Consider the following 24,937-nt stretch of genomic DNA (forward strand, 5'->3'; position numbering starts at 1 on the left):
AGTGAGACCCATGTGAAGACACACACACACACACACACACGCACACACACACACACACACACGCACACACACACACACACGTAGTGCATACTATATAATTATTGTATATATATTTACAGAGAGACAAGCAGACAAAATGAGAATTAACCTATTGTCAACAGCATGACTAATTACTGTTAGCTAACTGTTTTATTTTGCTAGCTTGCTTTATCCTGTTATCTTTGCCACAAAAATATGCGTCATAAAGTAAAAAGAGCAGCTGACCTCATGCTAGCAGCTTTTTATTTGTCTCTAACTGCTATTTTCAACCACGTTAGCCATTGTATTTAACACAGGCTAGACGTTCGCTTTGTACATGTTGGTTAGGCCTCGGTTAGCCAGTCACCAACCGTGTTTGAATATGTGTATCTATGTTGGTCAGTCTTCTGGTTAGTCAGCCAGTGTGCATGTGCGTGTGTGTGTGTGTGTGTGTGTGCATGTGTTGGTCAGTCAGTGAAGGTAGGATTAGCTTGGTCCCATGACATAACCGGGCTAAGAGGATTGTTAGCTAGCCAAACAGCTCCTCCTCCTCCTCCCTCTTGTCCTCTTCCTCTCACCTCACTCACTCCTTCACAGTCGTCTTGAAGTCTCTGTCTTTCTTTTGTCCTCTACCTTCTACATTTTGTTGAAAGCAACAACAAAGAGTTCGAGGAGCGTAGGGGGTAAGTTTCTTTTTCTTTTATGTTCGGGGTATGTGTTTGTGCATCCATATTGGTGTGAGGGTACTGGTGTGTAGAGCTCAACAAAGTGTGTGTGTTTGCTTTACACTTTCTGCCCACCTTACACTTCTTTGCCATCTGCACACATCAGCCCGTCATACATAATAGAACAATTGAAACTGTGCAAATAGGAGCACATGTAAAGGTGACTTTGAAATGTAAGTGAGTGTGTGTGTGCTTTACTTTCGTGTCTCCTAAAACTTCTGAAATATATTCACACACACACAGACACACACACACACACACACACACACACACACACACACTGGCTTATGGCTTTACAAACAGATTGTCTCTGTGTTAGATTGGGCTATGTGTGAATGTGTCACACTAAATGAGAACACAGTGAGTTTTTACGTCAGTGTGATTTTACATCTTGTAAAAACTGGACACTATGTGCAGGCAGGGTGTGGCTTTTGACCATGTGTGGTTGGGCTTGACATTGTTATTTTGTGAGTGTGTGTATGTGTCTGTGTATGTGTGTCAGCCTCATTTAGGGATGTGGATGCATGACTCCAAGTCAGGGTGTGACTCCTGGCTCTATATAATCACACCCAAAAGCTCTCACTTACTTACTCACTCACTCGCACAAACACACACCAGATGCTGTTTCTTCCCACATGTAAAGATGACAGTGTCGACAGATGTCTGTGTATGTATGAAAGAGAGAACGAGATTTATTACTTTAGTATACAGCTGTTTTAGATTATTTAATCACCACTCATATTAATAGTTTCATTACTCATTACAGTAATTAATCTCTTACTGAATTAATGAATTAATTTAAATCTGGAAAAAATCAGGATATGTCAGTCTTCCCCTCTTTGTTTATTTCAGTCTTTAACTCAAAAAAGTAACAGGGATAATTTCACTTTTTAGTAGCTTGGCTAGCACCTGAACCCAAGAGGTGGCAATGTTGCTCATTTGGTCGGTAAGTCCACTATTTTGGTTCAGAGACAAATGATAAATAACCATGACATGTTATACAGATATTCATGGTCCCTAGAGAATGAATCCTAATTATTTTTGTTGATAATGGTTTCATCAACAGCACTTTTAGGTTAAAAATTTAAATTTGCTCAATCAATGAGCGATTCAAATCGTAAAAGTAGGCCAGTAAATTTCCAAAGAAGGAAACCTGTTTGCTCAGAGTGAATATTTAGCTATTAGCATCTAGTGATCTGCCGCTGAAATGAATTGTAATAATGTTTATCTGTGGTAAACTACCAGAAGTTATATGCTTATGTGACTGATGGGGGCGGCTCCCGTACTCTAAATTTGTGCTGCAATTTCATTCGTTCATACATGCTAACGTTTTTTTATGCTAACATTACCACGTGTAAAGCAGCTTCTATGCTAGCCTGTGCTGCCTGTGTGGCACTCTACACAAGAGGATCCTTCTGCAGCCTGCAATACTTACAGTTACACCCAAGTTGAATGCCTCCTGCTCCTCTTTGAAAGGGGCTTAAGAATGGCTCACCTATGCTAATGATGCTAGCCATGCTAACTAGCTGTTTAAAAAGACACACTAACTGAAGCGTCTCACATGGAGGCTTTAATACCGAGCACCAACCCACGGATGAGACGGGACAGATCAATTTTTTTGCCTACGTTTATAAAATCTGCATATACACCCTAACTTTGGGGTAAAAAGTACACTAGGTGAGATAAACATGACTATTGATCCATTACGTAATTTCTTTTACTTCCTTTCTTCTATACTTGATTTATCCAAAGAAGAAAACTTCTAATTGTGAAAAATAAATAGGTGGGGTGGTGGTCGTTTGAAGCGAATATGTGTTCTGTAATATTATGGAAGAATTTGACAAAGCAACATATCAACTGCAAATTAAAGAAATATACTACTGCTAGATAAATATCACTGCACAACTCTGGTGTTTTGCAGTGTCCTTCCTCCCAGCTCAACACAGCCTCCTACAAACTTCCCATCTAACCTCACAACGACCACAGGGACTGTCACACACTTTGAGTTAACACAAGTGATGATGTCTGTTGATCCATCTGTGTGTAACTCTACCCCATCCAGCTGTGTGTGAGGGCACTGCTGAGGGATATATTAAGAAGTCAGGTGTGTCTGTGTGTGTTTGTGTGCTCTTGACCAAACACACATGTCAGGGGTTGTGTTGATGTAGATTAAGATGAATATTTTCAGCGTACGTCATCACTAGCAATGCTTCGGGAAGTTATACAATAGTCCTGGTTCAGGGACGTTGGCAGACTTGAATTGCTAGATGTGACCTGGTGATGGTTTAATAAAGGTAATGCTACTATGAATAAGTTTTAAAGGTTCAATTCACATTTTATTTATAGTTTTGTGATGACATCTGGCTGTTATTTTGCGGCGTCAGGTGAGTTTTCCCTAAATCCAGCTGCTCGTCTTGTTTTTATTTCTGAATTGTGGTTTAGGTGTTCACCCTTTTGCCCATCAAGCTGCCTGTGGTGGGGTTCAAAGATGTGACCTCACAGTTAGAGGATGGTCTCTGCAACAAGCGGGCCACCCTGCTGTGTGAATGTTAGTTGCTGGAGTGGTTCTGATAACAGAGTTTTCCCTCTGGTCTGGCTGGGGCTGCAGGAATGTCTGAAGGCTGTTATTGTAGATCAGGAGGAATATTTTTACTGGAGGCGTACAGCAGATGGGAAGGGGATGGGTTTCATTGCTACAGGGACCCATGATCAGAACAACCTGTGCGCCTGTGTGCGTATGTGTGTACGTGTGTGCCTAGTATCTGTGTGCTTAAGTCTGAGAACATACGCACTGGGAAACATAATACTCACACACCGAGCAGGTCAAATATTCCCATGTGCTTCAGATTATAGCTGTGATCTGAACATATGTAAAACTGCCACGACGACCAGTGAACAGCAGCAACATGAAGATAGTTTCTGTAGTTTAAAATTACAAATAAATTGTCTTCAATAACTGATCATCACTTTATACTTGAATTTATTGACACCAGAAATACAGACTTCATCCTGAGTAAACCCTCAGTGAAACAGTTCTCACACTCTGCTGTACTGTATCTGTACATTGAGATACACAGGAAACTGCATGAAGAGAGTCTTCTGTGTGTCATGGTCTGTTCATGGTGATAGCATTGAGGATTTGCAACCGACAAGTCCACAGGCAGCTCCACCAGGGATGCCACATTTGACTGACAGCAAATAGTCCAATCAAAGTCTCAAACCTGCTGCGAACCTGCGGCGTCTTCTGCAGCACTGCCAGCTAAAAACCAAATAATCAAACAAAGACTAGAGAACTGTCACATTTCACGGAAAACTATGTATATTCAAAATCCAGACAACATTTTTTATGAAGCAAATTACAGGGCAAACTATGCAACCTGGCCAGTAATGGAAAATACCAAACAGAACAAAAACCAAATCACAAATACTATAACACGGTTTCTAAAAGGTTGTGAGTGGCGATGGTGGCTGTCTAATGACATGTCAGTTGAGATGTCTTTTTTACATAATACATTATTGACATCGTTAGCCTGCAATCAACAATCAGGCTGGTTCCAAAACTGCTCTGCACAATATCATTCTTATGGACACTTATGTCCTGCTAAAGTTATCTTACATTTAAGGGTTGTTTGAATAACTGATTGTATGACTTATATAATTATCACAACACTGGTCATCTGTTTTATTAGCAGGCTACATACTGTAGTTTAGGCAAACCCCAAATCACGATTGCTATGTTGAAAAAGTATCTCCACTCAGGCTCTTGAATAACAGAAGATTTCTTCACATATATGAGCAGATGGAAGCTTTTATAAGGCTTTTTGACTTGCTATGACTTTAGATCCGAATACAAAAACTTTCAGGCAAGTGGTAATGAACTGAAATGACATTTGGTTTTGGCAGTCATCGATCATCTATTGCATGCCTCTAGTGCCCTGTGTTAACTAGCTTATTGCAAGCAGCCCAGAAGCATTTTTACCCATCCACTCAGATGAAAACAATTCAAATGGGGTGAATACTACCCTGTGTGGCACTAAACTCTACCAATACCACACAATGTTGCACACTGTCTGTATTGCTCCTCTAATGAGAGGAAATTGAATTTAGGCTGAAATCAGTTTAGCTAAGGAAATGTTTTTGTTTAGTTGGTTGAAATGGTTCAAGTCCAGATTTTTTGCCATTAGATGAGTTATCAGAGACATTACATTTATGTTTGCTCTGAAGCCAAAAAGTTGCTTTCCATTAATATGGCTGAAGTGAATGAACAGGCTTTCTGAACAGGACTGCAACGCATCTAGACATTGTAGTATTACAACGTGCAAATCATACTTCATCACACACATATCAACATGGAGCCACTGATATGAAGGGAACAATCATGATTTTAATGTGCTTTCATCATTTAGTTCAATGTTGGACATAATCGTTACCATTTCCCCCAAATTTGAAGGTTTTTCTCTTTGAAGAGCTGCTGACTTTCCCAAAAATGATTTTAAAGACAGTTTTAATAGTTTTGATGAATTTTAATGTCCTGCCTTCTGAAATAGTTCAATTCTGCAGGAAACTTGAGCAGTTCCAACATATCAGTTTCAGCCTTTAACAGCTACTGAATGTTAATGAAAATGTCATCCAATTTCAATACGACTAAGTTATATTTAATTATAAAAACATAATGAATCACTGTTGAATAGTCCTACCACACACAGCCCACTCACACCCACAGATGCCTGAACGCCGAACAACAGCATGGGCAAAAATTTCAGTCTGCTTGCATTACTGGATGTGTGTGTGTGTGTGTGTGTGTGTGGGTGTGTGTGTGTGTGTATCTTTTACTGAGTGAGACAGATGTGTGTCTGTTTCACAGAGTGAAAGAGAAAATGCGCGATGCAGCAGTTAAGTCACATGTCACTGTGTGTGTGTGTGTGTGTGTGTGTGTGTGTGTGTGTGTTGCAGAGAGCGAGACAGAGAAAGAGAGAAGAGGAAAATATGACGCAGCAGGAGTCAGCTGTTACTCTTTGCGTGTGTGTGTGTGTGCGCACATACATGTCATGTGCATGCGCGTGCAGCATCTGGCGGGAATGTGTGCCACGAGATCGTTGCGCACGCTTGCCCCGGCCGCTAATCTGCCGACATCAACATTATCACCATCATCTTCGTCATCTTCCTCATAACACACATCTGGAGCTGGAGGCAGAGGCTTGATTGAGAGCTCGTGCCCCATCAGGCTGTGGTGCAGTGATTTCCCTTCTGAGAGAAAGCGGGAGAAAGAACGAGGGAGGTGTGAGAAGGGGGAGAGAGAGAGAGAGATAGAGAAGGGGAAGTCGCTGCAGCAAAAAGCCAGCTGCAGAGGAATGACAAGGACTGAGAGAAAGAGGGATGAAGGAATGCAGATGAAGAAATTATGAAGAAAGATGTTGAAAGGTGGAGAGAAAGAAGGGGTAAAGGGAGGTGATGGATAAAAGGATGGAGGGAAAGACAGAAACAGACAATAAGAGGTGTCAGAGGGGACTGGAGGAGGTATAGAAGATATAGAAAGATGGAAGGATAAAGGAAAGGAGGGAGGTACTGTATATAAAAAGGGAGGGAGCGAATGACTTTCCCTCCATCTTTTTGTACATGTTCATAGGTTTACATGTTTGTAGTAATTGAATGCACTGTCACATTAGTGGGCTTTCCACTCCGTTCACACGTCATATGAGAACACACCAATAACTGAGAGTCTGTATGAGAGAGAGAGAGAGAGAGAAAGAGGGGGAGGGAAGGAGGGAGCATGGGCCGAGCGAGAGAGAGGCAGAGAGAGCAAGGGGGGGAGAGTGTCGTAAATCACAGCACATCACCAGGCAGACGAGAGGGAAAGTTGTGATAAGGATCGCTCTCGTTTCCCCTCCTTTAAGCTTTTCTCCCTCCAGCCTCTGGCAACATTTTTCCATCTGAAAGCATTAAGGTCCAGTGTGTCTCTGAGCGGCTGTGAGGATGGAGTGGAATGAGGTGGATTTGGTGCAGGAATTTACTGTTGAAGGACAATGCAGCAAAATTAAAGTCCGCTCCTGCAGGATCACATGGGACAGCCTGCAGGTAAATACAGCACAGCGGGGGGCTGATAGAAACTGCATGTTAAATGTCAGCTGGGGGCTCAGAGCAGCGCAGTCTGCACGGTGTTTGTGCAGCGTCTTAACAGCATGAGCAGCGGAATACATGACACCGCTGTTAAGTGTCAGGTGAATTGTTAACTTTTCAGCTGCTGTAGGATGCATGTCATCATTAGAGAGGTAGAAACTGCAGTAAGCAAAAATATTAACTTCACTGACAGAAATACAATATATTTTAAAAGACTGACACTCTTTAGTCAAACCAATTTGACAATCTGCAGATAGTTTCAGCTGCTGTTTGCTTTAGGAAAATGTAAAAATGTCAGCTTTTTCGGTTTTTATTATTCACTACTACTACTGTAAAAGTAGTTTTTGAAACCTTCAAGTATCAATGATTTGAAACTGATTGTAGTTTGAAGCTCAGACACAGTGGAAGGTTCTAGAAAATTCAATTTACTCACCTTTTTTAATTCATCTTCACGTGATGGACATAATGCACATTAATATGTAATTTAGTCATCAGTGGCACCAGAATTCTTCTTGCAGGGACTAGTTAGGGGCTTAATTAGACATGGACGTACAGCTTTTATCTTATATTGTTTATTTATTTAGCAATTATCATACAGTAGCCCTCCTAAAACAGTTTTGATATTTCAAAGTAACTCACATTAACAATAAAAAAAATCACAGTTTTATTTTCATTAATTTAATTTCAACAAAAAAATATAGTAGGACTAGGAAATAGACCCCTGCAGAGTGCAGGCAGATACAGAAATATAGGACAGTCTACTTTGGAAAACTTGGAAATCTAACTGAAAAATTCAGGCAGAATTAAAAAAAAAAGCAAATAACACAATAGGAAATGCATAGAAATTTAGCATTTTTAGTGAAACAATATTCCAACCAGCTGTGAATGAAGCTACTTACTAGCTGTGTTGAGTTTTTGTGACAGTACTTCTTCCAGGCTGAGCGCTGGACTACTTCCTGTAACCTCCTGCCAACCATTCATCTAACATCGCTAACATCACTGCCAGGCGTGAGTAACACCGCAGCTACTATAGCCTGTCATCGGTGTGACGGCAAACCGGATAAAAGTATACTTAAAGCAGCTACAATCAATGTTTTATAATAACAATTTTCAATTGTGATAACAATGTGACAATGTGTGAAAGGGGTAGTGATGTAGTGATGAACCTACAGACAATAATCCCCTCAGCTTTACAGAGCTTTACAGTGAGTTTCAGCTCATTGTTTTGGTTTTCTGACCCACAACTTTACTGGTCTGGTTCACTCTCTCATTGTGTTGTTTTTGGCAGCTGATTTCAGCAAAGTTCAGTGAGAGTGAATGTTGGCCTCGGATTCGTCATGTAGCCAGAAGCGCCAAATGAATGATTAATGTTGCCTATGTTGCTCCATAACTGCTGGATGTGTAAATTAGCACGTGTTTGCTAAATCGATATGTCACTGTTGTGTTCACATCTTGCGTGACGTGAGCTACATGAATTCACCCAGGTGATTCCAGTGCTTCGAAGGTTGTTCGTGTAAAATCAGTCAAACATCTAGCAGACTCATGATGGGGCTGCATGGGGCTAATCCTTGCTGGGCGGTACCCTTCTCTAGCCCCACCCTATTGCCATAGTGAACTGGACTGCATTACATTAAGAGGTGTTTCTCCTCCCTATTCACATAGATGAGGGTGGCAGAATATTGCAAACACCTCTTAATATGATGTGGTCCAGTACAACACTGCAACTAACTCTGAACTCAGTGCTAAAACATATTCTAAAACCTCTATGACAGTGTCAATGGACACTGAGCCCTGTAAGCATTATAACAGTAGTAGAGTTTGCGGCAATACAGCTGTATTGGAATGAATTAGATTCAATAGGTGTACGTAATAAAGTGAACACTGAGCGTAGGTTTTATGTGAATAAAAAATATCTAGATTCCCATATTCATCCAAAATATAGTTTAAAAAAATATGAATTAACATAGATTTTCTCCAACAGTTTTCTGTATAGAGAACAATAAAAGTTGTCATTGCCTAATATGGGGATCGCTTTTGGAGTTCAGGTCTATTACCCCTCCATCACTGTTTGCAATACTTCAACATGATAACAGTGATGTTCTAATTATACCAGCACTGGTCTTCTTTCAGTTGACAGCACTGAAGTGCATTAGCAGGAGTCCAGTTCATATCTGCAGATTCTTCATAATACACATCAACTTCTGCAGAATCCCATAGGTCAGCAGTCAGCTAATGATATGAGGCACCACTGACTGGAAAAAACCAGTGTGATATGCATAATGTCATCGTCTAAAACTTGATGTAGTCTGCATAATGTTGGGATACTGTGTCTGCATAATGTCAGTGAGAATTTCTATAGGTTAGCCTGAAGGCAGTGATGCTGTCTATGGCACAGCGTGGCTATCAGTGTCATTAATCATTGATACTGATATGTAGCTTTGTGCTAATGCTGCCAGAGTCAGAGATCCTACTCCCTGAGCTGTTAAATGGCCGGTGGGTTTAATTTGCTTTACTGATTCCTACTGTGTTTTTCATCAGCTCCTCCCTGAGTCATGGCACTGAAGTCTCCACTGAGATGTGTGAGGATTTACTTTGAACAAAACTGACTGGGGCCTCGGCGCCCTCAAATCTAACCGCTTTGAAACAATTTCTCTCTTATTGCCAGGAGAGATTAAGTTTGATTGAAATCTGTGTCCTTATTCTTGAATCACACACCCCTTAAATCACACTAATTACAGTCTGATGTATCTGCTTCCATGTTCAACTACTATTTCAGGCAGCTGAAGTAACTAATGAAGTTTAAATACATCAAGACTTTACCTACAGTACAGAATAAGTCTGTGAGGTATTTCAAGTGATTTGGATATTAGTTCTGGATAAAGATATTCATTTTTGGATTTTGTAAATCTTTATTTGCCCTATTATGAAGCAGTGCAGAGCTGGATGGTGTTGAAGCTGGCTTAGTGTTATTAATGCTGTTGCACTCATGCAGTCACAGGTTTAGATAGTAGCTAGAACATGCAGTATTTCCCATTGGACAACATTTGAAAACTTTTGCATTGTCTAGCCTCGCTGTATACTGGAAACAAACATAACGGACCAGGTGCTGTTTGTGTGTGTGTGTGTGTGTGTGTGTGTATCCATGAGTGAACATGCACAATAGCAGGATGTGGCTGGGCTGAAACCTTCCGCTGTTGTCTGCTAAAGGCATTCTCCCCTCCCCTATTACCACACCCTCAACGCCCCGAAAATACTCACACACACACACACACACACACACACACACACACACACACACACACACACAAACAAACATTTCATTCTGCTATCATTGCTATCATAGAAATGTTTGTTCTGTGCAACATCTACAAGCACAGCCACGATAACACACTCCTCTGATAGTAAGCTACAGGACAAATGATGAGTGTGATTTGATTTTTTTCTAGCTGATGTTGATGTCTGTGTCACGGCACTGAAATGACCAGGGCAGATAGGATTCCTCAAACCAATACTATAATTCTGTCAGTCTGCCAAGGCCACCAGCTGCTGGCCCAATAACATTTCTGCAGCACACTGAAGGTGCTCTATGACCTAACGTGTGAGATGATATGTGTGTGCAGCTGTGTGTCATCTTGTCTGTAACCGTCCTTTGCTCAGTTATGTGTAATGGAGAGACACAAAGGGGAAACACAGGCTTTTTCTATGGAGATTTATTAATATATGCAGCTTTTGTGTGTGTTCTTGTGTGTGTGTGTGTGTGTGTGTGTGTGTGTGTGTGTGTGTGTGTGTGTGTGTGTGTAGGTTCCCCGTGTGGAGCTGACCCTCTCTGAGCTCCAGGAAATGGCCACAAGACAACAGCAACAAATAGAGGCTCAGCAACAGATGTTGGTTGCCAAGGTAACTTGAATGGATTACCTGTCAGTGAGTGTAAGGTTAGCTACAGTAGAGTCGGCCATGAGGCCGCAGGGGCTAAGGTGTGTGTGTGTGTGTGTGTGTGTGAGGATCATGGCTCATACATTGTCCTCTGTGACATGACATGTGGTCCTGTTCAGGGTTTAAGGACTGGCAGGAAAGAACAGCTCCATTCGATGCAGTAGACAACCATTCACCTAAAGGTTTTGTGTGTGAGAGAGACACACACAGATCATGGTCACTTGTCTCAAATTCCCACATTAGGAAGTGACTTTTGAGTTGACAGGAAGTGAGGTCATCACAGGCCCCACAGCTGCTGGGAAGTTGAAGCAGATTTGTTCTCCAGGAAAGAGTCAGAGGAACGAGCCAAGAAGAAAGAAAAAAAGGCAGATTCTTTTAATTTGTTAAAGTCTCTCCATTCATTTGATAAAGTGTCCACTCAGGATAGAATAAATAAGAACGTTTTCAACAGGGAACTGGAATAATTTCAACCTCCAACTTTGATTTGGCCAATTTTGTTTTTTCAAGGCCAACTGTGGCAACTTTATGCTGATGTTCAGCATTTTTTTAAACGCAGCAATTTCCCTGCTAAAATGACAGTTTCCTTCCAGTGTGTAAGTACTGAAGTATTTTCCTCTGCGGGTGGAAAAGTCCCCCAGCTGATATGTGGAGGCAGTTTCCATGCTTCAACATTAGTATGATACAACATGAGTTGAGGATTCCCATGATAAAAGAAAAAAAAAATCCAAAACACAGCTACTGCCGCCTTCGACATGCACGTTTACTCCTGCGTCGTCTGTGTAATGAAACAAACTACTGTTATGTAATGTGTTATTTGTGTGTGTGTGTGTGTGTGTATGTGGGTCCAGTGAATGATGGGAGGCTTCTTGCCAACATTCCATTTCCCTCTTCCTCTCTGTGTGTGTGTGTGTGTGTGTGTGTTAGAGAGACACACAGGTCAGCTGTACTACGTGCCAACACGACACATAGAGAGAGGTGTAAACTGCCTCAGTCAGCATCACACATGACAGGCCTTGTTTTTCAATCTCTCTCTCTCTCTCTCTTTCTCTCTCTCTCTCTCTTCCTTCTCTGCAGGACAAATGCGTAAACATAAATGAAAATCAATAGCCATATGATTACCAAAATTATGCCTTAATAAGGGCTCACTGAAGAAATAGGCGATGGTGCTTTTCAGGCATAATACGTTTCAGCGTTTACACTCCCCTCATTAGTGATTTTAAAGCCACTCCATAGCCACATAGATGTTTTCAGTTACTGGCTAATCAGGTGGGTGGAGCTTTGATGGGAATTGCATGATGTCACCAAACTCTGTGAACAAATAACAGTGAGTGTGATAAAGGTGGCAACTGTCCCGACATAACAAGGGCAACGAATTAACAGGAGAGCGAGGGAGCTGTCAATCAACCACAGTCTGTACACGCCCTGAGAAGAGGCACCATGAGTGAAAACCACCTGTGTGGGTTTAAGTAATTAAAACCAACATATAGCATTTGCGTTGTCAATCAATTGATGATCGGTTAGGAATTCCACTATCAGTGTAATAACAGGATGTGCCACATGCAACTGTTAAATTCTATTAAAAATATGATCTTTTATGACAGCACCTTTATCAGGCAGTATTAACACGATTCTGAGTGACAGTCTGATGAATGTGAAACTGTTGAAACACAATAAACCTAAGTGTGTGTAAGAATCAGAGGACAAACTGACAGCGGTGGGCTGAAAGCTTTGATTAATGACTCAAAACACTGCAAAAACTACTTTCTTTTTCTTTTTTTCACCAATAGTGTGACAGAGGAAAAGCATACAGTATGTTCTCTTCCCTACTTTTCAATCACTCATAGTTAGAAGTTGAGAAAACTGGGTCTCTGGACCTTCAAGTGAGAGGCAATATTTGCCATAGAGGAAGAGAGGAGTGGAAGGAGTAGAGGTGTTTGATGATGAAAGAAATGTTTACAGCAGTTAGTCTAGGTAGCTGGTATTATAACTGTGCCATTGCAAGGTCTGTGCAACTGAAAACACTGGAAATTTTTTTAAAACGCCTCAAAATTCATCATGTCTTCATCTTCTTCCCCTGTAGGAGCAGAGGCTGAGGTATCTTCAGCAGGGAGGCAGATCTAACCAGGGACAGACACAGGTTAGGTCCATGTATCTGTCTTCTGTCAGTCTTAAACACTCACATGCCCACATGTACATTGAAAGTGTCACTGTAATCATTCCTGCTGTCTATACTAGCTACGAAGTGCCATTAAAAACTACTGTTTCAATTCAAGTTATGGCAACTCTGCTATTTATACTTACTTTCGATGTCTCAAAAGCTAAAGCTTGGATGAAAATGCAAATGTTATTTAGCTTGTGTTGTTTGCGTTCTCCTCTCCTGTTTAGTCTGAAGCTGAGAAGCTGCAGCGGTTGAAGGAGCGAGTGGAGACTCAGGAAGCAAAGCTGAAGAAGATCCGCGCCATGAGAGGACAAGTGGACTACAGTAAACTGATCAACGGAAACCTCTGTAAGCCTAAACCATTGAACTCAATGCTGAGATGACGACTATGGATTTACAGGCACTGGCAGTTTATGACCACATATTAAAAAGACTATGTACCATGAATTTAATCTGCTGAAATAGTCTCGCTGCTACAGCATGATGGAAGCCTGTGCAAAACAGTACAACACTGTATATATATTTTTAAACTGTTCACCTGAGGTGCAAAAACAAAAAATATTCAGCTTAAAGTCAAGGACTAATATACAAAGATCAAATATGTTTTATGTTTCCATACTCAAAATCATAGCAACACACTCAAATAGGCTGAGATCATAAATAAAGACAATAGCATTGTTCTCATTTCACTGTGAATATGTCTAATTTCTCTCCTGGCGTCTATCTCCAGCTGCAGAGATTGACCATGTGAGCAGCCTGTTTCAGGAGAAGCAGGCGGAGCTGCAGTCTGCAGTGGTCAGAGTGGACCAGGTAATGTGGAATGAGAGTTTATTATAACAGAGATTCAAGATCAAGCAAATGTCTACCAAAAGGGTGAGTTGTTGTTAAGTCCTTTTAAAAACTGTTTTTACCAGCTGACTCAACAGTTGGAGGATTTGAGGAGAGGGCGCCTTCAGTTGCACACTGTTGCACCAGCTCAGGGGGCACCCACTGGGCCACATGGTGTTTCTACTGGCCAGAAAGGATCGCCCCTGTCTGGCCCTGCAGCCTTGGAGCTGAGGAAACTCTACCAGGAGCTGCAGGTAAATTATACTTAATGCTTCAGTTCTTTTGGTGTGAAATACACTAGTTTCAACAAATGGATCATGTAAGATCAAGTGTGTTTCTGCTGCGTGTGTTTCAGGCTCGTAACCGCCATAACCTGGAGCAGAGCAGCAAGTTGGCCCAGAACAAGGAGCTGCTGAACAAAAGGAACGCCCAGGTGACGGTGATGGATCAGCGCATCGGAGACCTGAGAGAACGACTGCATAAGAAGAGAGCAGAGGTAAAAAACTTATCATGAATTTTTATTCATGTCCAGCCAGCGAATTGGAAATGCTTTTAATTTCTCCTGGCAGCTTAAAATTCACATCGCAGTTACATTCTTTGTCTCTTCTCCTCTAGTTAAGCCGTATGAATGGAGGAGGTCTGTCCTCCCCTCAAACCTCCTCCCACCCTGGTGGTGGAGTTTTGGGACGAGTGGCGGCTGTCTGCCCCTACATCCAGGTTCCAGCTGAGGGGAGACAGGAGGCTGGGTACCTCCTGCCAGCTGACCCACCACCCAAGCCCACTCCGCTCAGCCACACCCGCTCCCTCTCAGGTAGGTCCAAAATATTTTGCCATCTTTTTTCTTTCACTTTTTCTAGCTGCATTGTCTTACATCTCTGTCGGGGCTCTAACTTGCTGTCCTTCTATTTCCTTTTCCTGTCTGTCGGCTCCTTTTTTTCCTTTCCCTTTATCTGTTGTTGTTGATGTTCTCTTAAATGTTGATGTGTTGATGTTACTGGTAATTTTTTGATTATTGTTGTGTCACTTGTTGATGTTGTGGTGGTGGTTGTTGTTGTGACTGTGGCTGTAACTGTTTTGTGACATCATTTCGGTGTCATCACTGTGATGTTTGTGTTGTGCATGTCAATGTTGTTTCGGTGGTTGTTACTGTGGTGGTGGGTGTGGCCATGTGACAGAGGAGGACAGGAGTGGCGTCAGGAACCCTCCCAGCCAATGGAAAGTGTCAGATTTAGACATCGTGCTGTCAGAGCCCACTGAGACGTGGGAGGGACCTCGGTCCCCTCAGGGGGGCGACAGTAACAACAGTGAGTCCCTCGAAGGTGCTAGAGAAACTTACTCACCGCTAGCTCCACTGGTGATAGATTAGCAGCACCTGATCCCTCACTCTACCATGCACACCTGCAGGTGTAGCGGGCCTGTTCACAGTAGATTTCTATTCGATATTTTCTTAGTTGGAGTCTTAGGCTGAAAAATCGAAGGCTGCATTCAAACCATACATGTTGTGGATTGTCTGTGTCCTACTATACAGACCAGATGGTGAGGAGAGAGAACATAATTGAATCAGCTACAGAAAATGACCTCAGAGTGAAAGGGTCATGTGTATAAGGACACAGACATGACATCTGATATCCAGCAGCTGCTCAGGGGCAGGAAGGCCAGCATAAGAAAATAAAGTAAGGGCAAACCACAGTCTGGACTTATACTCATAATTAGTCATTCCCTCACATCCTCGTGCCTGGTGAGAGAAAGCGAAGTACAGTAAAACGTTCATCATCCTCAGCAGCAGCTGCAAAGTTTAGAATAATATGCCTTCCAGTATCTGGAACATTCACTAATTAAGATGTTATATCTTGTTTAAAAACAAATAATAGCTTTAAAAGTGCTGATTGGAGGCATTTGTTACCTTCAGACAGAGCCAGACTAGCTGTTTCCCCGTTTCTAGTCTTCTTGCTAAGCTAAGCTAACTGGCAGGTGGTTGTAGCTTCATATTTATCACAGAGACATGGGCATGGTATTGATCTTCTGATCTACTATTGGCAAGAAAGCGAAGTGTATTTCCCAAAACTATTCCTTTGACATGGCACATTAAATTTAGATTAAATTAAATTAAATCTAGTCAGTAATCACATTCAGACACTTGCATTCAGACACTTGCATTGCTTATATATATCATGACACCCAGGCTGGAATTAGCAGAATATTCCTGCTCAGTTTAACTTGTGTATGTATAAGTGAAGTGTCTTGAACCAGCAATTTTACAAATCCCATTGTGCTCTTGAATGCCAAAGCAAATGCCACAGCTCTATTTATTATCCCTGCTTATGTAATGTGGAAAAACTGATTGTTGTAAATCATGTCAACAGTCGACTGAGCAGGCAGGCACAGCAGATGAATGAAAGGAAGTCTGAGGTACACTAACTTGTAGCTATATTCAGTATGTATAATGTTTGTGTGTGTGAGAGATTTTAGATTAGGGGGGTATAGGGTCATGACAGCTGTCATCAGAGAGATTAAAGCTCTCTTACAAATGTTAGTACTGTATGAATGTTAATTCAGTACAAAGATAGCAGTCTACAGTGTTCTTAGAGCAAAGAAAAACCACAGCAACAATTAGATGCATTTCTACTGGGATTAAACTAGAGGAGAATAATACATGTGTTCATTGAAATTCCTTATGTCCAAGAGAAATGGTTTCATATTCCACTGACTAATATATGCAAGAAAGTAGTGGCACGATCTGCATGCCAAGATCTTCAAAAACAAATGCTCTCTGTTTGAATGTCCCATGAGGAGCCATGGTTAATGATAAATAAGAAAAGCTTAAAAAATCCTGATGCTTTTAGAGGAAAATGCTTACACAGAACTTGTCCTTTTATTAAAAAGCAGATCTGGCCCACTCAGTGCAGTCTACATCTGATATGATTGGTGGTTGCAACTTGACTGATTACAGTACATAATATTAAATGTGGTATAGATTAGTCTCTAAATATTTATTAACTTTGTAGGAATAGTTTGGGAAATACACTTATTCTCTTTCTTGCCAAGAGTTACATGAAATGATTGATACCACTCTTTATGCTAAATGCTAAGCTACAGCTAGAGGCTGATGAGCTTAGTTTAGCACCAAGACCGGAAAGCGGGTTACAACTACCCTGGCTCTGTCCATACAATATCAATAACAATATCCACTTAAGTTACCAGCACCCATAAAGCTAATAAATTAATAGTTATATAATATTAGTTATGTCATTTATTTAATCTGTTCAAAAACCAAAGTGTAAAAATAACCATTTGTGGGAGCTGGGGTTTTTCTTGGGTTGCCGCAGTGACTTCCTGGAGTCAGGTGGTTTTTATTAGTACTCTTTAGAGGTGCTGAGAGAAGGATTTTGCTACAATACCTTTGGACATAATCTGGCTAGCTCTTTCCAGTCTTTATGCTGAGCTAAGGCTAGCTTTATATTTACAGATATGAGAGCTACCAATCACGTCATCTAACTCTAACCATATGTTTCTCATAATATTGAACTACCGTAACTAAATGTATTGAGACATATTGATCAGATTCCACTCATTATAGAGTATACATTCAGTATACACGTTTTATTGTTTGTCATTCTTAATACGGAGTGTTTCACTGTTTGTGTTATTTGAACTAAATGATACTTTGAGGCTCTAAACTACAGTGAATATTGCTCAAATGATCATTATACTTCATATCAATTATGTGTTACCTAAAGAAGTTTGATAGGCTTCTTAAAACCCTTAACCTCAACCTGAGTCACCCTTTGTCTTTTGCACCGGGACGTACTGTGATGGTGCCACAATGCTGTACACTGTACTGTCTTTCCTCTTCAGCACTGAGTGACTGCATCTAATCTGGGCTCTCAGGCAGATGGCCAAGTTTCCACCTCACACAGAGCTGACTGTTTGTTTCCTGTCGTGACTGTTTTCTTCCGGAGGTCAGCAGGTTACAACAGCAGTCAACAGGTTGCACAGCACAGCTTACTGTACTGACTGCAGGACACCCAAGTTCAGTTGTTAATCAGTGTTAGTCTGGTATGTGCCAGAACTGTGACATGGCTGTACCACTGAGAGGTGGGCCAAACGTTTTACACTGATACTTTGACAAAAACACCAGCCAACTATGTATGACATGAGGTGGAAGTTTAGTATCCCATGAAGGCTTAAATAATACTTTAGAGGCTTTTTCAATTATCTCTAGCCAGACCAGAGGTGCTAAGGACAACATTGTTGGTCTGCCTGGCAGGTGATGAATATCTTTTGTAATAACTTTGGTGATTTTCATGACTTTTCTAGTACCGCCATTGAGTCAAATTTTGTAATGTCCAATACGCAGGTTTATTACCAACTACCTGCTAAAGACTACTGACATTTAATTTATCTTCAACTGTGCTTTGTTTAATGCTAATTAGTAAATATTAGCATGTTAATACTATGATGTACAAAAAAACCTGCTAAATATCACCATGTTAACATTGTCTTTGCATCATGTTAGCATGCTGATGTTAGCTTTTTGCTGAAAACAACCCTGTGCCTGTGAAAACAGATACAGACATTGTTTTGTGAATTTTGTTTTCAGTATATCAGTTCCTCTCATGAAGAGAGACATAATAAGGAAGTTGGCTGCCAAAGGCCTCCGAGCAACAATAAGTGTCAGTATCAGTCTTAAAAAGCCTGCTAGCACCGTGATGTGGTTTGCTGACATTAATATAGTTCCTTTTAACTAGTCTTTTGTTTATGTGGAAGTGCAACAAGGTGAGTTTGTTAACCTGTTGTGAAATTGTAAAGCATTAAGCTAGGTCACTGACCTCCAGGACTGTCACGAGTTAACAGGCAACATTGGATCCAGATTTAGTGACTGACCGTGACTGTGACCTCAGAGTTGGATTGAACTGTGCCATTTAGTTATGTAACACCACCTCGGTGGAGGCAGATAGAGGCTGTGTTAAACTGTTTCTTTCCACATCCAGCTGATACCTCTGTTTACAGCATTGGCTTCATTTTTGAGAGCTTAGCATTTTAGCACAGTCAGTCAAGTCAGTTTTAAATCTCCAAGGCAGCAGCTTTTTGTTTTTTGGGGTTTTGGATTTCACTGTGTTTCAGGGTTTTTCCCATGTTAACCACCACCCAGTGTAATTCTTAAGGTGAACAGCGGCCAAAAGTCAATTATATGAAGCCATTCCTCACTTACTATAAATATTTGCTGTCTTCATTATCAGATACATAACAACACAGCATAACAACAACTACACTACCCATACATTTTTGCAACCAAGCTCATGATCAGAGAGACTTTTGTCCTGTTGCTGTACCACTTACGAGACACTAAACACATGTTTGCTGTGGGGAATACAGTGTAATCACCAATCTGAACATGGAGAGTAGTTGTTAAGCAATTTAGCGCCTGTCTTGTTACATTACAGTTTTGGCTATGTTGAGGTTTGACAATTGAAAGCCTTCCTTGTCAGGTCAAATTAAAAATAATTTGATGACTTAGAGTCTGTTCCAAATATTACATAATTGTTAAGCTGTCTATGGACTGTGTGGGGCCAAGTAATGGACCATGTAGTTCACTACAGACCAAAGGTTGTTGGGTACACAGTCTAATCACTGTTTTACTTGAAGTAAACTATATGCATTGATAATAATATCTTTTATTTTAGTCATTTGTTTTTATTTATATTTTATTGTAGCAGTGCAGTGACATGCTCCCCTGTAAAGTAAAAATAATTTAAAATATTCTGGCAACATGTGAGCAACCAGACCTTTTTCAGCCTCTTCACACTATAAGAAACTGTATATAATAACATAGTTTGATGTCTTGTGTCCTACTCCCTAACTCCATCTTACCTTTCACCTACTTTAACATACTCAGGAACTTTGTGATTTTCCTTTCTGTTTGTGTCTGTCTTTGTCTCTTCCTCTCCTTAATTGCCTTTCCTGTTGTAACCTTTGTCCTTTTCTCAACACTTTCTCACTCTCTCTCCATTTAGCTAATGAAGCATCATGGCCGAGCATCAGTAAGAGTGTGTCAGACTGGAGGACCAACAGTCCAGAACAGGTACTATTTCTACACTAAACATCAGAAGGTAATATGAAAATTACCATTACAAGTCATTTTCATAAGTGTCATTTAAATATTCTTCATTTTGCTTAACGCTCCGCTGAGGCAATTTAAGAGCCTCCTCAGCATCCACTTTGAAGGCCAGTGCAATAAATGACTGTGTGAACTTTTCAACCCGAGAAATATCTTGGGAGAAAAATCTCCTTCCAAAATAGTCATGCCGGTTTTGAGTGAAAATGGATGTTACGCAATCACACTTCAAGAAACTCATTTTTAAATTATGTCTGTCTTTATTTTTATCTTTCCTTCTACCGCCAGCGTCCATCTGGTTACGGTACATACCCGAGTGCCACCCACCAGGCAGCAGGGCATCACTGTGCCACCAGCTCCCTGCCCCGTTCTGCCCCTGGTACACTGGGCTGGCCTCGATCTAGTGCTGCCAACACCACATCTTCCTCTTCTTCATCGTCATCCTCCTCACAGCAGATACAGCAACGTATCTCTGTCCCTCCTAATTCAAGCCAAGGTCATTGAAGGACAAGAGTTGTTCTTTAATTGATGAGTCACATTGGGTGTTTGACCTATTATAATTGAAATGATTTATTTAAGCAGTAATTTCTAAGAAAATATTAAAAGCCTCTCCATTATACAGAAATTGAATGATGAACTTTGTAAGTCATTTCTTTTTGTTGTTTTAATTGTATAGTTTCCTTTTTCCATTACTGTTGTTAGGCTCAGCCACCACCTCCCAGCCCTCTACGCTGTCCCCACAAACAGAGCGAACAGATCCCCCACCGGCAGTGGCCGTACGCCCCTACGTCCCGGACCATCCCTCCAGGCCTCAGTCACCCAGGAAGGGCCCCGCCACAATGAACAGCAGCTCCATCTACAGCATGTACCTCCAGCAGCCTCAGGCCAAAAACTACGGATCTCTCAGCAACAGAACTACTGTGAAAGCAGGTAATTAAACAGAAGATTAAATTAGAGATCAGAGGTTCTATTGTATATTCAGACTAAAGATATTGTATACGTACTGTTGTTACAGTGTCCTCAAGGGAAAACAAATCAATATCCGTCCCTTTCCCTCTCTCTCCGCAGTCTATGGTAAACCCATCCTCCCCACCTCCTCCACCTCTCCGTCCCCTGTCCCTTTCCTCCAGGGAGGAGGAGGAGGAGTAAGAGCAGGAGGAGAGGATGTAACAGATAAAGAAGGAGCAAAAGGAGGAGGAGAAAGCAGCGATGGGCAAATCATCCCTCCACCAAGTGTAGACAACATCCCCCGTCCCCTCAGTCCCACAAAGCTCACCCCAGTTGGTAGGTACCAGAAGATAAATCAGACTCAGCCAGTGAGCTGCCATAAATCTTCTAATTCTGGTTCCAGTGATAAAATAGAAAGAAGAAAGTTGTTCTGTATGACATGATTATATGTGTCGTTTGCAAAGTTTACTTGTGATAATTTCCTTAGGAAAAAATATCTTTTTCCACGAGTAATTAATAACTAAATTGCAATAAATAAATAACTGAAGAAGAAATGTTTAGTTGTAAACATTACAGACTTTCCCTTGCCTGTGTCCACAGCCCACTCCCAGCTACGTTACCAGAGTGATGCTGACCTGGAGGTTCTCCGCCGACGCCTCAGCAATGCTCCACGACCGCTGAAGAAACGGAGCTCAATCACTGAACCTGAGGGCCCACAGGGGCCAAACATCCAAAAACTACTGTACCAGAGGTCAGTGCTACACTGCACGCCACCATGGGGACAAACCTGTTTTTATGAGACTGAATTTGATGCTGAAAATAATTTCTCTTATTTCTCCTCTGCAGGTTTAACACACTGGCAGGAGGCATGGAGGGAGTCTCAGGTAAGACATTGAGATAGGACGAAATGGTCGGGCCTCAGTTAGCATCAGTTGGTCTATATAGTGTGTATTTCCCATGGATCTTAATGGTACTGCTCAGTTATATGATGCTTAAATTACCTGTTTTACTCTTCCAGGCAACACTTTCTACCAGCCCGACTGCCTTTTGGGTGACATGGACAACATCCACTCAGCCAATGGGAATGTAGAACCTGGTGACAAACACGTCAGTATGGCAGCTGTGGAGGGCGAAGTTCAAAACCTGAACTCGGACTCCCAACGCTTGTCACCTCCTTCTGTTGCCATAGAAACAACCAAAGAGAAGACAGTAACAGTAGAAACTACCAATAATGTGTCCCCGCCGACTCAACCCAGCCTATCCCCTGCACCTGATAGGCCAGAGGACCAGAACAATAACAACCAGAGAGGATCTAGTCCCTCCCACAGCTCTGTAGCCCACACCTCTCCATCACCTCCTGCACCACCTTCACAGCCTAAGGTAGTTATAGGTATTATTACACCTGATATCAGTTAAAAAACTTCCGTTGTACATCTCTCCCATCATAACACTTAGGCCCAATAAATTTGACAAACACCACATCTCACTTGTTTCTCAGTATCTGTTTTGTTGTATTTCCTTTATTTTTTGCTCCTGAAATACATTACTGAACACATAAACAAAATAATTTTTCTCTGTAAAAGCCTACTAGGCAGTTCCTGTCCTGCATTGTCAACACTTTCTTTTTCTCCCTGTGTTCTGCAGGTGAAACGAACCAACCTGAAGAAGCCGTCATCAGAGCGGACCGGTCACGGTCTCCGAGTCAAGTTCAACCCTCTAGCTCTGCTCCTGGATGCATCGTTAGAGGGAGAGTTTGATCTGGTGCAGAGAATAATTTATGAGGTAAAACATAACATTATGTTGCAGTTAACTGTATTTGTATTATGCATCATACATTATACATCAGCATTTTTCATATTTTAACACTTATTATCTGTCTTCAGGGCTAAAATCTAGTCAAGTTTATTTGTGTAGCTCGGTATTTTAGTGAGTCATATGGTGGGCCCACATCAGCCATAGATCCAAACTCTTCAAGAAGATTAGGAAAACCTACTCACAAAAAATCCTACAGATAAAATGAAAGACCCAGACAGAGGCAATTCAAAGAGAGGAAAGGACCAATAGGTTGGGAAATGGAGGTTAAAAAATGATCAGTTAAGAGAGTCTCTAGGAATTAAAGAATACAATAATGAGGTAATAACAAAATAGGACTGTAATAGGACACATTCATTAAAATGTCTGCTGGAGAAATATTAGAAAAGAGGAGGGCACACCTCAAATCCTACCTGGTTTCAACTGAAATGTCCATTGTAACCAATGAAATTAAACTCATAAAACAGCTTTTGTCAATGTCGTCCATTATCACTGAATTTGCTAGTGCCAGCCAACAGTAGACATGCTAGCAGATTAGCTTGCTAGCGTTGGTTTGAGTTCAGCTACCTGTCTGAGCAGATCATTGTCTGCATAAAAGTGGAAATTTATGCTGAAGTCACAGAGTGGTAGTATGTACAGAGAGAAAAGTACTGGAACAAGTACAGTACCTTGAGGGACACTATACTTTACAGTGTGGAGAGACTAATTGTTCTTATCAAGCAAGACAAACTGTGACTTATATCTTAGGATGGACTTAAACTTTGAGAGAGCTCCATTCTTTACAGTTTTTAAGACAATGACTTAAATATTATGATTAATACTACAGAATAGTTTGGTCTGAGAAAATCTAAATTAAGGTTATAACTGAACTTGGCTACTACCCTAACCACTACTTTAGATGGGGAATTTTTTCATTGCTGTAGCGTGGTATAAACCTGACAGAAGAGTCTCAATATGTGTTCACAGTGATTTTCTCTGCATTGAACTGGGAACTCAAGAGAATCTTCAGTTTATTTCAAAAAAAGTATTTCAGATTTCCACTTCAAAAATTCTCAGATTTAATTTGCTTCATGACATTAGTGTTGAAAGGAAAAATAAATTCCCTTATATAATAGAAGAATATTTTTACATGGCAACAAATACTGTGCACCCACACACAGATTGCCTCAACAGATTTGCCATTAACTGGATGAGTTTGAAGCCTTCGATACCTTCAGGACAATACTAATCAAGTACAATATCTTTGATCCTCAGCAATACTGTCATGGGAGAGTGGTCTCAGTTGTCAGGTGTGCAGATTTATTGTTGAGGACACACTCACACTGTATCAGTGTGTTACAGCAGCACAGAGCTCCTGTGAACAAAGCCTTACATCTTTAGATGCGAATCCCTATCTACTCCTGACATCTTTTGCTTGGAGGATGGACAGAAGTGCTTACTGACTCTTCAAACTGGCAATCTCTCTGATACTCAAGGAAGCATTCACATGCTTCACATACAGAACAAGCTCAGTTTTGAAGGTATCACACCCTGAGGCACTAAGACTCAACAACTCAACAATTTCCAAGCTGTTCAAAAAATGTTGCACTATCCTGAGTTCTGCAGTGAAATCAGGCACTTAGTACTTCTATAATGCTCTCCACAAGGGTGGATATACTGATATTTTGGCATCACTCCATTGTTGTTGTAGATAGCCAATAATTTGTACCAACATTCAGTATCACAATTTGATTGAATTCTAATATTCTCATGTATATTTTCTCATTATCTGTCTTCAAGGTGGAAAATCCCAGTATGCCTAATGATGAAGGTATAACTCCTCTTCATAATGCAGTCTGCGCTGGACATCACCATATTGTGAAGTTTCTGCTGGACTTCGGAGTGAACGTAAATGCAGCTGACAGTGATGGATGGTCAGTACTATTGAGTAATGTAATAAGTCAGACTAACAACAGAGCATTGGAGTGGCTGCATGACTGGAGGGAGTTTGGGTAATGAACACACTCTGTGACAGCGATGCTGGAGCTCAGCTCAGAGGCAACAATGACAGAGATAATTGCATCTCTAAATTCATTTTTGGCTCAGTTGCCTTAGCAGTATCAAAGGAAGAGATTACCAAGTCCAATGATGCTCCGTATTCAGAAGTTGCTTGATTTAATTACTGATGCAGCTGACTGAATTCATGTTTAGTTAATGTCAGCCTGTTTCACGATGACATAATTTAACTATTAGATTTAAGACACAAGTGCATTGCTGGAACATCTTTGTCCTTTCTTTATCAGA

At 41.1% G+C, this 24,937-nt stretch overlaps 1 protein-coding gene across 6 annotated transcripts in view; it reads left to right on the top strand.

Annotated features, from left to right (window-relative positions):
• The window catches only part of LOC111225440 (apoptosis-stimulating of p53 protein 1-like), a 47,469-nt gene that overhangs the window by 19,755 nt on the left and 2,777 nt on the right, over window positions 1-24,937 (top strand). For 3 of the 6 annotated variants that reach the window (XM_022750312.1, XM_022750314.1, XM_022750310.1), the window contains 17 exons: window positions 10,662-10,757; window positions 12,874-12,930; window positions 13,179-13,299; window positions 13,682-13,761; window positions 13,866-14,033; window positions 14,135-14,275; window positions 14,395-14,590; window positions 14,955-15,083; window positions 19,794-19,861; window positions 20,183-20,390; window positions 20,597-20,824; window positions 20,963-21,178; window positions 21,443-21,593; window positions 21,689-21,726; window positions 21,861-22,222; window positions 22,487-22,624; window positions 24,434-24,567. In XM_022750312.1, the coding sequence (XP_022606033.1) occupies window positions 10,662-10,757; window positions 12,874-12,930; window positions 13,179-13,299; window positions 13,682-13,761; window positions 13,866-14,033; window positions 14,135-14,275; window positions 14,395-14,590; window positions 14,955-15,083; window positions 19,794-19,861; window positions 20,183-20,390; window positions 20,597-20,824; window positions 20,963-21,178; window positions 21,443-21,593; window positions 21,689-21,726; window positions 21,861-22,222; window positions 22,487-22,624; window positions 24,434-24,567 (2,531 nt within the window). Of the gene's footprint in view, window positions 1-629; window positions 702-10,661; window positions 10,758-12,873; window positions 12,931-13,178; window positions 13,300-13,681; window positions 13,762-13,865; window positions 14,034-14,134; window positions 14,276-14,394; window positions 14,591-14,954; window positions 15,084-19,793; window positions 19,862-20,182; window positions 20,391-20,596; window positions 20,825-20,962; window positions 21,179-21,442; window positions 21,594-21,688; window positions 21,727-21,860; window positions 22,223-22,486; window positions 22,625-24,433; window positions 24,568-24,937 lie in introns of those variants that run through there. The other 3 variants (XM_022750315.1, XM_022750313.1, XM_022750311.1) reach the window with 3 other exon arrangements.

The sequence above is a fragment of the Seriola dumerili genome, unplaced genomic scaffold, assembly GCF_002260705.1.
Source record: "Seriola dumerili isolate Sdu_G_001 unplaced genomic scaffold, Sdu_1.0 BDQW01000149.1, whole genome shotgun sequence".
Classification (NCBI taxonomy): domain Eukaryota; kingdom Metazoa; phylum Chordata; class Actinopteri; order Carangiformes; family Carangidae; genus Seriola; species Seriola dumerili.